The sequence below is a fragment of the Neopsephotus bourkii genome, unplaced genomic scaffold (assembly GCF_033783945.1).
Source record: "Neopsephotus bourkii isolate Nb327-2 ecotype Australia unplaced genomic scaffold, CSIRO-AGI_Nbou_v1 NB_384, whole genome shotgun sequence".
Classification (NCBI taxonomy): Eukaryota; Metazoa; Chordata; class Aves; order Psittaciformes; family Psittacidae; genus Neopsephotus; species Neopsephotus bourkii.
The window spans coordinates 1,323,450-1,337,614 of NW_026900889.1; the positions used below are offsets into that span (position 1 = coordinate 1,323,450).

The 14,165-nt window shown below is 53.0% G+C and overlaps 1 protein-coding gene across 2 annotated transcripts in view; it reads left to right on the top strand.

Annotated features, from left to right (window-relative positions):
* PKD1 (polycystin 1, transient receptor potential channel interacting) overlaps window positions 1-14,165 on the top strand; it is an 83,805-nt gene that overhangs the window by 42,901 nt on the left and 26,739 nt on the right. Inside the window, exons 7-16 of one of the 2 annotated variants that reach the window (XM_061349168.1) lie at window positions 1,723-1,937; window positions 2,881-2,993; window positions 3,069-3,195; window positions 4,108-4,385; window positions 4,849-5,598; window positions 6,625-6,756; window positions 8,308-8,483; window positions 8,889-9,022; window positions 9,136-12,758; window positions 13,669-13,818. In XM_061349168.1, coding sequence (XP_061205152.1) covers window positions 1,723-1,937; window positions 2,881-2,993; window positions 3,069-3,195; window positions 4,108-4,385; window positions 4,849-5,598; window positions 6,625-6,756; window positions 8,308-8,483; window positions 8,889-9,022; window positions 9,136-12,758; window positions 13,669-13,818 — 5,698 coding nt within the window. The remainder of the gene's footprint in view (window positions 1-1,722; window positions 1,938-2,880; window positions 2,994-3,068; window positions 3,196-4,107; window positions 4,386-4,848; window positions 5,599-6,624; window positions 6,757-8,307; window positions 8,484-8,888; window positions 9,023-9,135; window positions 12,759-13,668; window positions 13,819-14,165) is intronic. The other variant, XM_061349170.1, reaches the window with a different exon arrangement.

The following is a 14,165-nucleotide window of genomic DNA, read 5'->3' on the forward strand; positions in this document are numbered from 1 at the left end:
TGGAGCATGCAGCATCCATGGCTGCTTGTGGGAAGAGGACAGCAGCAGGAATCTGTTTCCCATTAGAGCTGCAGCAGCGAGGACTGCTCGCTCCTCTCCTCTGCTCCTGTCGTTTGAAGGCCTTCCCAGGAGCAGCATGTGCGGAGCTGGGCCCGTCCCCATCTCCAGGAGCCCAGTGCTCCAGCACACACCCCTTCAGGGGACCCACCTTTCCCCTTGGAGGCAGCACGAGGAGCCCATCTCCCCTTCCAAACCTCAGGCTTTGTACTGCTCCTGCTGCTTGGTCCTTCTCGGAGGCAGAGGATGCTCACATCTTCCTTCAAGGAAGGATCTAGAGCCCTCTGGTTCCTCTCTGCAGGGCATTGGGCAGGGTGGGAAACCAGCCACCGTTTCCCTTTATTTTTTCCCCTTTTTTCTGTTTCAATGACTTGCAGTTAGATCATAGCTGGAATCAGAAAAGGAAAATCTCCATTGAGCTTTATTGATGGCAGCAAAGAAGCGGTTTTCCAACCTCTGCTCCACCCTGATCCATGCCAGTGGGTCGGGAGCAGTGATTTATGTTCTAATCTTGTTTGCAATGAAAACTCCTCTTTCCCAGAGCAGTTATTTCTGCTGTCGTTCCTCAGCATGACCTCATTCATCACTTCATGTGCTCTGAGCCTGGTGCTGGGGAGGCACCAGTGACCTCCCTGCTCTGCTCTTGAGAGCGGTTGTACCACCCTGGGAGCGAGGGGCAGGGCCATGCAGAAGTGATGGCAGCCTGCAGGAGGGGGCTTTAAAGGGTGCAGGATGAGGCTGTTTCCACCCCCGTCCAGGGTGAATATGGAACAAAAGCCTCCCTTTCTGCTTGGGTGCTATTAGAAACAGTTGTCCATGTTTGTGGCCACGAAAGCACACTCAGCACTTTCCACCAGGATCACTGCTGGGATCCAGCCAGTTTCCAGATGGGGAAGGGACATTTCCATCTTCCTGCAATGATCCTGGCAGCTCCATTGTACCTGGGGTTCAGCTGCCCACAGAGCTTTGGCCTCTGGTGCTGGCGCTGCCTCATGGTGGTGCCTGAGGAGCTGATGATCACCCAGCACCTGCAGCGAGGAGCACAGGAGCTTGTGACAGCATCTGGGGTTTCATCCTGGTGCCAGTCCCACTAGCAGGGCAGCGCTGACTGTAGATTCCACAGGTCTGCACAGATGAATCAGTGCTTCCCAGTGTGTCACAAGCTCTCTGGTGCTGACAGAGGCAGTGATGGTGTCCTCTTGGAACTGGAGTGAGACTGGCATTTTGGGAATGGGGTGCGTCAAGCTGTGGGGCAGCAATCATCGAGGGTATGTGAGCAATCATGTACTCGCTCAGCTGCACACAGCGTTCCCCTGAGCTCCCCTTTGCTGCATTGCAGTGCTCGTGTTGACTGCTCTGTCTGCATCCTTTTGGCTGAGCTTATCCAAGGGCTGCTGGCTTTCTGTAGCTCAGGACAGAGGTTTAAAGGGCAGGTAGACAGAGGATGCTGTGCCAGGGAGGAGCTGCTATTCAAGAGCCAGGTTCTGGTGGTAGAATGGTTGCTGAAATCCTTCAGTAACTAAAAGGCTCCATTAAATGCAGCCTGTGCCACCTGGATGAAGCTGTTATTATTTCTATAGAGAACCACAGATTGCGTCTGTCCCAGGTCTCTCTAATACTTATGATATCCTGAAATCTCCCCCCCTGCCCCTTTACTTTCTGAAGGAGCCTCGATGTCTGGATCAGCTTCAATGATTTTGCAAGCACTGGAGCACAGCAAAGAGGTGAAGGATTTAATCTGGAGAGCTGTCAGAACTGGCTGCCAGGAGAGCCCCATCCCTCCAACGCTGACCACTGTGTCCGGATGGGCCCCACAGGCCAGTGTAACACGGACCTGTGCATGGCCAAGCACAGCTACGTCTGCGAGTACAAGCCAAAAGGTGAGCTCTGCTTCCCCCCTGCTGCCCGCTGGCGTGTGCCAAGGGAAAAGAGGGCTGCATGGAGGGGGTCAGGCAGAGCATCACCCAGAGCAGTGGGACCAGCAGCAACCACAGTGTTCCTAACAGAGGTTTGATAAACCTGGCTTAGCCCAAAGGAAGAATTTGGTCTATTCCAACCTTTGCCATCAGTGGAAACAGAGAGGAGCAAAGCTGTGAGGCAGAGCTTTGGAGATAGCTTTTCTCTCTGAGCAGTCAGTGCTGCTGCCAGGGTTTGGGGCTGCCTTGGTGGCTCTTGCTGGCCCTGTGTAGTTTGTGAGGTGGTGGGGTCTTGGGAGTTACAAGACCCGAGGGCGTTGGAGATCATCAGGTAGCTTTAATGTGGTGTGTGCTGTGCAGGTTTGTGTCGTGCAGCCTCCCAGATCTCCCAAGTGGTGTAGGGAGTAAGAAAGAGAAGCAGAAAGGATACGAAGTATAGGAGGTTTAGGTGAGAAGGAAAAGCCATCACAGGCCCTGGAAGGATGGACAGGATCAACTGGGTGTGCTCAGAGCTCAGAGCCAGACTTGGCTGTGGATGAGGCAGGGGTGTTTGCTGCTGCTGGAAACCAGCTCATCCTGGCCGTGAAGCCTAGGGGGACAGGGAGGATGGGGACAGGCATCCTCAACACCTGGTGCTCAGAAACTGAAGCAAAATCGGGGGGTTGGAAGGGAGGGAGACGTATTTGCCGAGTTCCTAGATGGCAAAAGTGCTGAGCGGTGCAAATGCAAACGTTGCTTGTGTAGGATGAGAAAGAAACCAAAGCACCTGCAAGAGGCAGAAGGAAACTACAGGCTTGCAGCATCCCTGAGTGCCCCGAGCCCTGCTCCAGCTGGAGCAGGGTGGGGGGAACAGCTTCAGGCCTTGCTGAGTCTTGATGCATTGCTCATGCATTTCCTTTGTGAACAGGGGTTCTCTTAAATGCTGAAAACTTCTTTGTGGGAGCCCCTGTGTTTGACACGCGCGAGGCAGTGAGGAGCGTGACCGGAGATGCGCCGTCAGCTCCGTGGCAGGCTCTGGAGGTGAGAAGGGTTTGCTCGTCCTGCTGCTGCTGCCCAGGGAGATGCAGGAGGCTGAGGGCTGTGTTTGTGTTGCAGGTGATGGTGTTCCCTGAGCTGGCGTTCAGGCACGAGGGGTACCTGACTGCGCTGGAGTTTGTGACACAGGAACTGCATCAGCCCGTTCAAGTGAGGTTCCAGGTGCATAGGCCGATAGATGGAGAAGGTGAGACATCTCCTCTCGATGCCTGGGGTATTGTGAGAGCCAGCTTCACCAGGGCCATGTCAAACAATGTATGTGGCCTTCTTGTGGCCCTCTGTTTTCAAAGCAGAAGCTTTGAAGCCTTGAAGCCACAGAGATTTGGGTTTATTCCTTGAGGAGACTTAAGTGCAAACCCTGCTGGTCTGGGTGAACAGCCAGAGGTTGCCTTGGAGAAGTGATTGTCCTGGAGAAAGTAATAGAAGGAGAAACCTGTCTCAATGCATGAAGAAAGTGGGAGCGTAAGGAACATGTGTGGAAGTGAATTGATCTTCTGAGCTGTACTTGAATTACTTTGGGAAGACATCACGTGTCAAACGGGAACGTGTTCTGGTCCATCTGGCCCCACAGGTTAACAAGGAAGAACGTTTTCCTGAGCCTGTTTCTTCCCGATGGATGAGATAATGTAATAAGCTTTTCATTCCGTGTACAACAGCCCCATAGTCACAGTTTTGGCAGCTGACTTTGCAGCAGAATGTTTGCTGCAGCCATAGGGTTGGCTGGTTACAAAGGGATATTTTTTGACACTGAAGAGATACTTTTGACATGAAAACATTAACTTAAGAGAAGTTGCTTAATGTGTTTTCAGTGTCAAAGCCAGCTCTGGACTCGCTTTGTCTTGAGCACAGATCTCTTTTAGACTGCAAATTGCTGTGTTCTCACTGGAAAAGAGACTGTTATTAATGGTCTTCGTGCCTTTGTGAAGGTTTCCAGTAAAACAGTGCACTGGTCTCGTGGAGCAGCAGGATGTGTTGCAGTTGCAGCTTGTCCTAAGAGTGGAGCCAAGGTCTAAGTGGGAATTGATGCATTTGGAGCAAGGAGAAGCGTTACTGTACTGGTCAGAATGGTGATCCTTGCTTTCCCTATCACTTCTTCCAGACTACCAGGAGGAAAGAAATGCCACAGAACCATTCCACGTGGCTCAGGATGATGGGAACTGGACGCTGTTCGAATGCCCTCCTGGTTTCCAGTGGTGCCATTTGACTAATCTGTGCTCCCCATCGAACGACTGCTGCAATGAGACCCAGTGTGCCAACGCTTCTCTTGCCAGCGCCCGTCCCCCCCTCTCCCCTCTGCACAATGACAGCCAGCTCAGCTATGAACTCATCAAGGAATTCCTCTTTACGATCCCAGCCGGCCCTTCTTCCCACTATCTGGTCAGTGTTTACTAGCTGTTGTAACCAGTGAGTAGGAGGGGCAGTTCTCTCCTGAGTGCTCTGGGTGAATAAAGGATTGGTCCCAAGTTGCAGATGGAGATACTGAAGTCCATTGAAATGAAATGACTTGCCCAGTGTCACACACGCCACCAACTGCAAGCCACGGGCTCCCTGCAGGAACCTGTTGCAATAGCCCAGTTGCTCAAAAAGCCTGGGCAACCGTTCCCATTGCACTTAAGCAGTGAAGATAGAGCAGAAAGCTGGCTTCTGTGCTAGCACGTTTGACTCAGAGGGGCTGGGGAGAGCAGAGTGGTGACATGTCTCCCCATGCTGTGGCTGGATCTGTGGCTTTCCTGTTGGTTTCCCCTTGGCAGTAAATCCAGCTGCCTTGCCCTGGCAGGAGTTGGGTGCTGAGTGCTCTGAACTTGAAGCATTAATCCAAAAGTGTCTCCTCTCTCTGCAGGTCACATTCAGGAAAGAAAATATCTTTGTCAAGGCTGAGGATGTCTTCAGTCTCCAACACAGTGCAGGCTTGGGCTCACTCCTCCAGTGCCAATCGAGTACCACATCCCCTTATAGAACCAATGTCTTAAGCATGAACTCTTCAGAGTGGGAGCTTGGCCTGGCTGATGGCTTCTTTGGTGCCTCCTGGACAAACAACACTGTTTGCTCACTCCGTGTTTACTACGCTGAGGAGCAACTGGTCCCAGTGATCAGCCCCCACAACACGGGGCTGGAGCATCCCGGTCGCTACACGGTCAGAGCCAACATGGACAACGGGGTCTTCAGCACCAACGTGTCCTGCAGTTTCTGGGTGACTTCCGTGGTGTCAGGCCTGCGTGTCATCCACCCTGCTCCTCAAGGTGGCAGGCTCTACCTGCCATCCAACCACAGCACCCTGCTCATCAAGCTCTCCTCAGGGGTGAACGCCACAGCGAGCTGGCTGGGAGACAACCGCACCTTCCCCTTCGAGGGGTCCTGCCCGGCACCTCTTGCCCCGCTCACAGCGGAGTGTGCCCGCGAGAACAACGATACCTGGTTTGCTGTGGTCAGCCTGAGCGGCCTCAGGGAAGGGGTGAGCACCCACGTGCTCGTGGCAGAGAACACCGTGAGCACCCAGAACATCACCGTCACAGTGAAAGTGGAGGAGCCCATCCGCGGGCTGCGGGCCACCCCGGACCCTGAGAGCAGAGTCCTGCTAAACACACGAGTGGTGAGTGCTTACTGCTGTTGTTTCATCCCTCAGCAGTGGTTTTAGCCCTTAGCACTAAGGGAGTGTGTGGCTCATGAGGAGGTTGGGGCTCAGCTCCACACTGGTGGGGTGTAGCGCTGCTTGCTGCTAAGCATCACTCCCGGGCCATGCAGACAGCGCTGCTGCAGACAGGGGCATGTGGCAGAAAGCACTGGTGCTTTCCAGCAGGGGGTAGGTTGGATTCCCTCAGGGGTAAGTCTTGCAAGGGGGGACGCTGGCTTTCCAGTTCCATGGAAAACCAGGGACATCCTGAAGGACCAGCATTTAACTGCTTCTGACTTGTCAAGGTGGTTACTCCCTTAGAGTCAGTTGGCTGAAGCTATAGGAACGTTTCATCCATGCACCCAAGTCCTGGAGTTACTCTGGTGTTTGCAGGCTGTTTCCCTCCAGTCCCCTGTCCCCAGAGCTACAGCCAAGCCCTCAGAACCTGAGCAGGAACTGCCCATGGGTGTCTGTGAAATGCTGTGCTCAAGCTCTCGCTGCTTATGGCAGAACCCTGTGCCTGCAATGCCTGTTGGTCTCACCCTTCCTGGCTACATGGTCTGCTCGGGAGGCACTGTAGGAGTGAGGAGGGAGCCTACCCTGTCCAGTGCAGGGCATTACAGACTTTGGGTTGAGGACAAGGGTCAGAGACTCAGCTCAGAGGTGTAGCTAAAGCTGAGTTGTTCCTGCAAAGCTATCAGAAGGGTTTTAGGCAGCAAGAGAGACCCGATCAAAAGAGCAGAGCCCTAGGGATGCGGACAGGCAGCATGGGACCTGCTCCCTGCTCTGCTCTTGATTTATGGAGTCAGGGGCTGCATTTCTGTACCAGCAGCAAAGGCACAGATGATCTGGCACCTCTGTGTCATGCTCTGAGCATCCTGTCCTGCAGTGTGCGATGCCTCCCAGCCTGGCCCTGCTCCCTCTCCGGTTCAGCTGGAGATCTCCCGGGAAGCGCTGTGCCTGCTGTTCTCTTGCTCTAGCGTGAAATGTTCTCCTGCCTTTCAGAGCTACATCCCAGTGATGGAAGCTGGCTCAGATGTGACTTTCCGATGGACAGTAGATGATAAACCATCTTTCACTTTTTACAATATTGTCTTCAACGTTATCTACCAAAGCCCAGCTGTGTACAAGCTTTCGGTAAGCCAAGGCCTTTCCCATTGTACCATTGCAATCCTGGGTTTCCATCTCATCCCACAAACTGAGCAGGAAAAGCAGCAGGGAGAGAAGGCAGAGTTGAGGTTTTCACTATGCACTTAATGAGCTTGTCTGCTACTTCTCACTGAGCTGCTCTTGCCCATAGTTTCTTCCTGTTCTTCCATTACAGCTGACTTCCCTGCCTTCCTTGTCTTTGCTTTCTCCTCTTTGCTTCATGTTCTCCTCCTGTTCATGGAGTGTCTGCCCTTACTCATCCCGCAGGAATGAGGCAGGGAGCCCCACTGCAGGGTGCTGGCCACTGCTTTGGCAGGCAGGAGATGTGGATTCAGAACCAGGCTGAGGCAGGATGCAAGCATGAGGCTTTCATAGGCAGGACAGAGCTTCTGCCATGAGCTCATCAGGTCTGCGTCCTGTTCTTTTTCTACTGGTGCAGACTGGAGCTTGGGTTTTGTCGTGACCCCAGAAGGATCGAGCAGAGAGGCTGGGCAGAGGGAGGTGTCTCTTAGGGAACAGTATCTCTGGCTAGAACATCTTTCTGTGTCATGCCCTGTTCTGCCATGCAGAGCCCTGGTCTGGTCCCAAGCTGCTTGGTCCCTTTGCAGGGTAACTGCTGGCTTCCTGCAGAGAGCCAGCCCAGCTCGAGGGCTTGCTGCCACTAACTTGCTTGGTGCAGCACACCGCTGAGCAGCACTTATTTGCTGGGTGAAGGCCTGTGCTGACAGCCTGGATTGCTTCCACTTCCAGAGCTGAGAGGGTGGCATTAGTCTGGAGTCCACTGGGTTCGGTATAAGAGACCTGCAGAGCCTAGACACAAACTCCTGTTATTCATTGGGATGGGAGGGCTCTGTTCACCTGGGGGTGAAGGATCCCTTCTGTCAGCAGCTCAGCTCTCCTGCAGGTGAGGAGGTGATGAGATGCTTCATCATTAGGTACCATGTTAGTGGTACAAGCCTAGATAATGTTGAGGATCCTGCTCTACTTCTGTCTTGTCTCTTCAGACTCTAGCTCCTTTCCCCTCCTTTGCCCAACTTTGCTCTCCCTCTCTGTGCCCACTGCATCCATGCTGCTGGAGCTGCCCTTGCCTTGGTTTTAGGAGTCTCTCCCATCCCCACTCTGTGCTTGGAGCCACTCATCTGCCACTGTCCTAAGGAAACCAGATGGCTGTTTTCCCCTTGGTGCCAGCAAGTGCCTGGGCTTTGCAGCTGGAGACACTGTGGAGCAGGCAAAAGGGTAACTGGCGTGTTCAGAGCCAGAGGAGTCTCGGGATGAGCTCTTCCCTTTGTCCTCTTCCAGTCCTTCCTTGGACTGGCTTTAGTGGTGAAGATGTGGTGGTTCCAGCAAGAGGTGGCTTCACCAGGTAGGTGACTTTCCAGTCTATGCTGCTTTCCAGTGCCATTGAAGCTGCTCTTCTCTGACCTTAAGCTGCTCGCCTGCCTGGTGGGACCCCCTCAGCACAGTGAAGCCCCACTCTCAGGAGAGGGCAGCACAGCAAGGTGACCCCAGATGCATTCTTTGTCCCACTGTCCTCCCCAGCTCACCGCCTCCAACCACGTCAGTAACTTCACAGTCAATTACAATGTCACTGTGGAGATGATGAATAAGATGAAGAACCTGACGGTGCTGGGTGTCCTGCCGGTCCTGCCTCAGAACAGCACCGTGGAGCTTACAGCAAGAGTTCAGGTTGATTCAGCTGTGGATGCTATGTTCCTGTGAGTCCTTTGCAAGTTGCCCAAACTCAGGGTCTTGCTGTGCACTCTTACCAGTCTTACCTTACTCTTTCTCTTCCCAGGGCCCGTTTCTCAGCTCTGTTCAGTTGATTTGCAAGTGGGGTTCAGTTACACTGGCTGGGACCTAGAGTTCAGGCTGAAATGCTTTTCTTTTAAAGGATTGCAGTGCTGCTTTAATATTGGGTTCCTCCTCTTCTTACCAGTGCTGTTCTCCTCTCACAGTGACAATTCCACAGCTCCTGCTTTGATACTTGGCGTTATGCTTCCTATGTTTTCTCTGGAAACCCCAGCCCTGAGCCTGCAAGACAGCCCTAGGCCAGGCCAGGGTTCCTCTGGGATTCCCATGCTTCTGTTGTGCAGTGTAATGTGGTTTGCATGTTTCTCCAGGTGGGATTTTGGAGATGGCATCCAGGAGACGTATCTGTTCAAACCTCCCTACAACAAATCTTTCCTTGTTCCTGATCCCAGTGTCCATGAAGTTGTAATTGAACACAATGTTTCACACGTCTACCAAGACCCAGGTATGCTCAGGATGGTTCTTGGGGGAAGTAGGGGTTCAGGCATTTTTTGGGCCAGAAGCTGTTGCACAAGCATGTCCTCACGACTGGTCTTTTCCTGCTCTTTCCCAATACAGGAGAATATGCCCTGGTGGTTCTCGTGTCAAACCAGTTTGAGAACCTCACCCACTTGACCCCAGTGCACGTCCACAGTTACCTGGTTGATGTGAAGATGGAAGCAGAGGAGGATGTTCTAGTTGTGAGCCGCCCGGTCACCTTTAGGGCCGACCCATTGCCATCTCCTTATGGTGTCCTGTACACCTGGGACTTCGGGGACGGGTCCTCACTGCTCACAGACACCCAGTCCACAGTGACATACAGCTACCCCAGGAGAGGGGTGTACAACGTCACCGTGACAGCCAACAACACCATAAGCAGCGTGCAGACAGTCGAGTGCTACCAAGTGTTTGAGGAGATAACAGGGCTCCAGGTTTCTGCAGCTGAGGCAGCAGAGCTGGGAGCATCCGTGACCCTCAACGCCTCGGTGCAGACAGGGGACAGCATCACCTGGATATTCGACATGGGCGACGGGACGGTGCTGAGGACCCAGGTGCCGGTGGTGGAACACGTGTACATAAAGGACATCAACTGCACGGTGAACGTGACTGCTGTGAATCCGGTGAACTCTGTCTCCCAAACCGTGCCCATTCGGATATTTGTCCTGGAAGTGCTCAAAATAGAGCCTGCTTCTTGCATCCTGGAGCACCCGGATGTGCAGCTCACTGCCTACGTGACGGGCAATCCTGAGGAATACATCTTTGACTGGACTTTTGGGGACGGCTCCTCCAATGTGACAATCAGAGGGGACCCGGTGGTGATGCACAACTTCACCCGCAGCGGGACCTTCCCCCTCTCCCTGACTCTCTCAAGCAGCTTTAACAAAGCTCACTACTTCACCAGCGTCTGTGTGGAGCCAGAGATAGTCAACGTCACCCTTCTCCCTTCCAAGCAGTTTGTGAGGCTTGGTGAAGAGAGCAGCTTCCAGGTCAGTGCTGTGCCTCTGTACCAGTACCGCTACCGCTGGGATTTCGGGAACAACGAGTCCACTAGATCAAGTGGGACTGAGGTGACCTACACTTACAAGAACACAGGGGTCTTCCTGGTCACAGTGACTGTCTCCAACAACGTCTCTTTCAACAATGACACGGCGTTTGTGGAAGTCCAGGAGCCAGTTGGGGTAGCAAAGATTGAATATAACGGGACGAGCGTTTTGGAGCTGAACCAGATCTACCTGTTCTCCGCCAGCATGAATGGAACCAAAGTGAGCTACTGCTGGGACTTTGGAGATGGCACTACCCAGCCTGGGCAGATTGCTACCCACTCCTACAACAACACAGGCCATTACACTATTAGTGTGATGGGCAGGAATGAGGTGAGCTTTAATGAGACCACCGTGGAGGTCACAGTGAAGCGGCGGCTGCAAGGGCTGACCATCAACGCCAGCAGGACAGTGGTGCCGCTGAATGGCTCGGTGAGTTTTGTGGCCACGCTCGTAGCTGGCACCGCCATCCGCTACTCATGGATCCTGTGTGATCGCTGCACTCCCATCCAGGGCTCCTCCACAATATCCTACACATTCCGGTCCGTGGGCACGTTCAACGTCATTGTGACAGCAGAGAACAAGATCAGTTCATTGCAGGACAGCATCTATGTCTATGTCCTGGAGCAGATTGAAGGCCTGCAGGTGATGAGCAATGACCTGGTGGAGGACGTCTATTTCCCAACTAACAGAACACTCCATTTGCAGGCAGTGGTGAGAGAGGGAACCAACATCTCTTACAGCTGGGTGGCCCAAAGGGATGGCACTGCTGTGCAGACCTTTGCTGGGAAAACCTTCTCCTTAAGCATCCTAGAAGCTGGAAACTACACTGTCTATCTGAAAGCCACCAACATGCTGGGATGTGCAACTGCTAACAGGACACTGGAGTTCATTGAGAGCATTGGTCTTCTAAAGCCTTATGCCTTCCCCAATCCAGTGGCTATCAATGCTTCTGTTAACATAAGTACCACCTTAACCAGTGGCACTGGCATCACCTATGTTTGGTACCTAGAGGATGGCTTCTCTCCTGTTACCTCTGAACCCTTTATTATACACTCCTTCCAAAGCCCTGGAATGATAGAGATTGTTGTTGGAGCAGAAAACAAGCTGAATTCAACCAATGCAACAGTTTATATCTGTGTAGAGGAGGTCATAGAGGGGCTGAGCATAGGGACTGCAGAACTGGACTGCAGATACGTCTCATCAGGCTCCACGGTGGTCTTTGAGGGGGAGCTGCAGAGAGGGACTGAAGTGACCTGGCTCTGGGAGGTACCAAATGGCACCTTGAGTGGCCAGTCCGTGGCTGTCACGTTCCCCACAGCAGGGTTTTATACAGTCTATCTGAATGCATCCAACGATGTGAGCTGGGCTCTGGCCAGCAGGAATATCTCAGTGCAGGACAGGATCCAAGGCTTGGAAATCCTTGCCAGCAAGAAGGTGGTGGAGCCAGGGGAACAGGTCACCTTTGTGATCAGGATGTCGTCAGGTACCTCGGTGAGTTACTTGGTGAGCATCAGTGGGGACTACTCCGTGGTGCTCAACGGGTCCAAGTACACTCACGAGTTCACCAAGAGCGGCGATTACTTGGTGACGGTGACGGTGCAGAACCAGATCAGCATCGCACATGCCCAGGTGCTCATCTCTGTCCTGGAGGCCATCCGTGATGTCAGGCTGCTCAACTGCTGCGAGCAAGGCATAGCCACAGGCACGGAGAAGAGCTTCAGTGCCCAGGTGGGCAGCGGCTCCCGCGTGTCCTTCTCCTGGCAGTTCTCCCTGTGGAAGGAGCAAGGTCGGTCCGTGGTCACTATGGCAGGAGAAAGAGTTTCCTACACTCCAGAAGCTGCAGGGCTGCTCGAGATTCACCTCAGTGCCTTCAATGACTTGGGAGCTATCAATGTCACCAGAACCATCCAGGTCCAAGACCCGATAGTCCAAGTCTTCCTCACTGCCTCCAATGCCTTTGTCAACAGGACAGCACTGTTTGAAGCAGTCGTGGTGCCCAGCAGCAGGAGCGTTGAGTTCTTGTGGACCTTTGGGGATGGCTCTTCCACTCAAATAACCAGGGCTGCGGTGGTCAACTATTCTTACCTGAGCCCTGGGGATTACCTGGTGGAGGTGAATGCCACCAATCTCATCAGCTTCTTCATAGCCCAGCTCACTGTCACTGTCAAGGTGCTGGAGTGTGAGGAGCCAGAGGTGGAGTTGGCCTTGCCCCCCCAAGTCATCATGAAGCGGTCCCAGAGGAACTACCTGGAGGCACAGATTGACCTCCGTGGATGCATCAAGTACCAGACAGAGCACCTATGGGAAATCTACAAAGCACCCAGCTGCATGAACCTGGATGACTCCAGCAGGATCCATCTGCCAAACGTTGATGTGAACAGGCCCCAGCTCGTAATACCAAAGCTTGCCCTGCAAGTTGGGAACTATTGCTTCATCTTCATTGTCTCCTTTGGAGATACCCCCCTGTCCAAAAGCATCTTTGCCAATGTCACTGTGATACCAAGTAAGCTGGTCCCGATCATTGATGGAGGGTCATACCGTGTATGGTCCAACACTCAGGACTTAATCTTGGATGGGGAGAAGTCCTATGACCCAAACTTGGATGATGGTGAACAGACCCCGTTGTTATACGACTGGTCTTGTACCTACTCCTCCAAGGTAAGAGCAGTTTTGCACAGCCAGAGACTGGTCATTTGGGAGCTCCAACTGCACGTCAGCTCCTCTATGAACATGGGTCTGAGTTGAAATGGTGTCAAGGGAGGCTTTGTGAGCATCTTTAATAACGCTGCTCCAGAAGGAGGGTTGCAAAGGTTTCCCAATTCTCAGTTCAGGATGGTGGTACCAGGATTGCTGTGAGGAGCAGTGCAGAGCATCCTGCTGCAGTCCAGTGCTGGCCTTGTACTTGGCCTCTGGTTCATGGTTTCAATGCAGCTGTTTCCATGACCTGAAGGAATCAGAGAGCTGGTTGCAGCACAGGGGCTGAAGGGCTCTGGTCCCTCTCCCATTAACAGTTATATGTCTGTAATTTCAGCAGTTAGACTTTGGAGGAATCGAGTGACTACAAGTTGTGGCCACTGTGATCACTGTCCTCATGGTCTGACCCTACCGTGGTAGAAGGACAAGGCAGAGCTGCCCTTCATATTCTCATCCATATTCTTAGAAGGAGCATTTATGACTGAATGTGGGATTCTTTTGCCTGTAAAAAGTCACTGTTTTCTATCTTGACCTCAGAATGGATGTGGAGTGTGTGTGGGTTAGACTTTGGAGTTCAATGTGAGCTTCTTGTGTTGATTGGGAACATTTATAAGCTATTTAATGATGAGTTAACTGCTGTAAAATAAGAATGTGAAGCTCAGGTGAAATACAGTATTCCAGTACTAACTAACCTGAGCAATAGGGTACTGTGCTTTGGTGTCCACACACCAGCCTGTTCCTGCCACGCCAGTGGTGGCATTGCACAGTAAGATCCGTAACCGTGACGTTGTGTGGACCTGCATGCTTTGGCTGTGGACTAACCCGCCGGTCACCCGTACCAAGGAGGGTTTGAAAGTTCTTTTCTCCTTGCAAGCAGAGCTCGGCTGCAGGGTGCTCTCTGAATTTCAGTGCCAAGGAAGGAATTGTCACAATTTCCAAAGCTGCCTTAGAAGCAGATGTGGAGTATACGTTCGACCTCACCGTCAGGAAGGAGGGGATGAGCCCCGAGGCAACGAATCAAACCGTACGTACCCCAGACAGCGGTCCCTGCCTGTCCTTGTGTGCCTGGTGCGGGACACAGGAGCTGGAAGTCCACGGCCCTTTTCCTAGGGAAGTTTCTAGAGGAGGGTGTTGCAGGCTTGGGACCATGTCCAGCCACAACTGACACCTGCCCTGCATCCCCATCCCCATCCGAGAGCCAGCACCGCTTTAACTGGGGGTGTGGAAGCTGCTGCTGCCTCCTGCACCCCGCAGCACCTGAGAGCAGGTTTTAGGGCATCACTGGGGCTGCATAAATGATCTCACCCAGGTCATTGGCAGGAGCAGACATTGGTGTTTATGTGATACATTTATCTTTATGCTGCCTTGTGC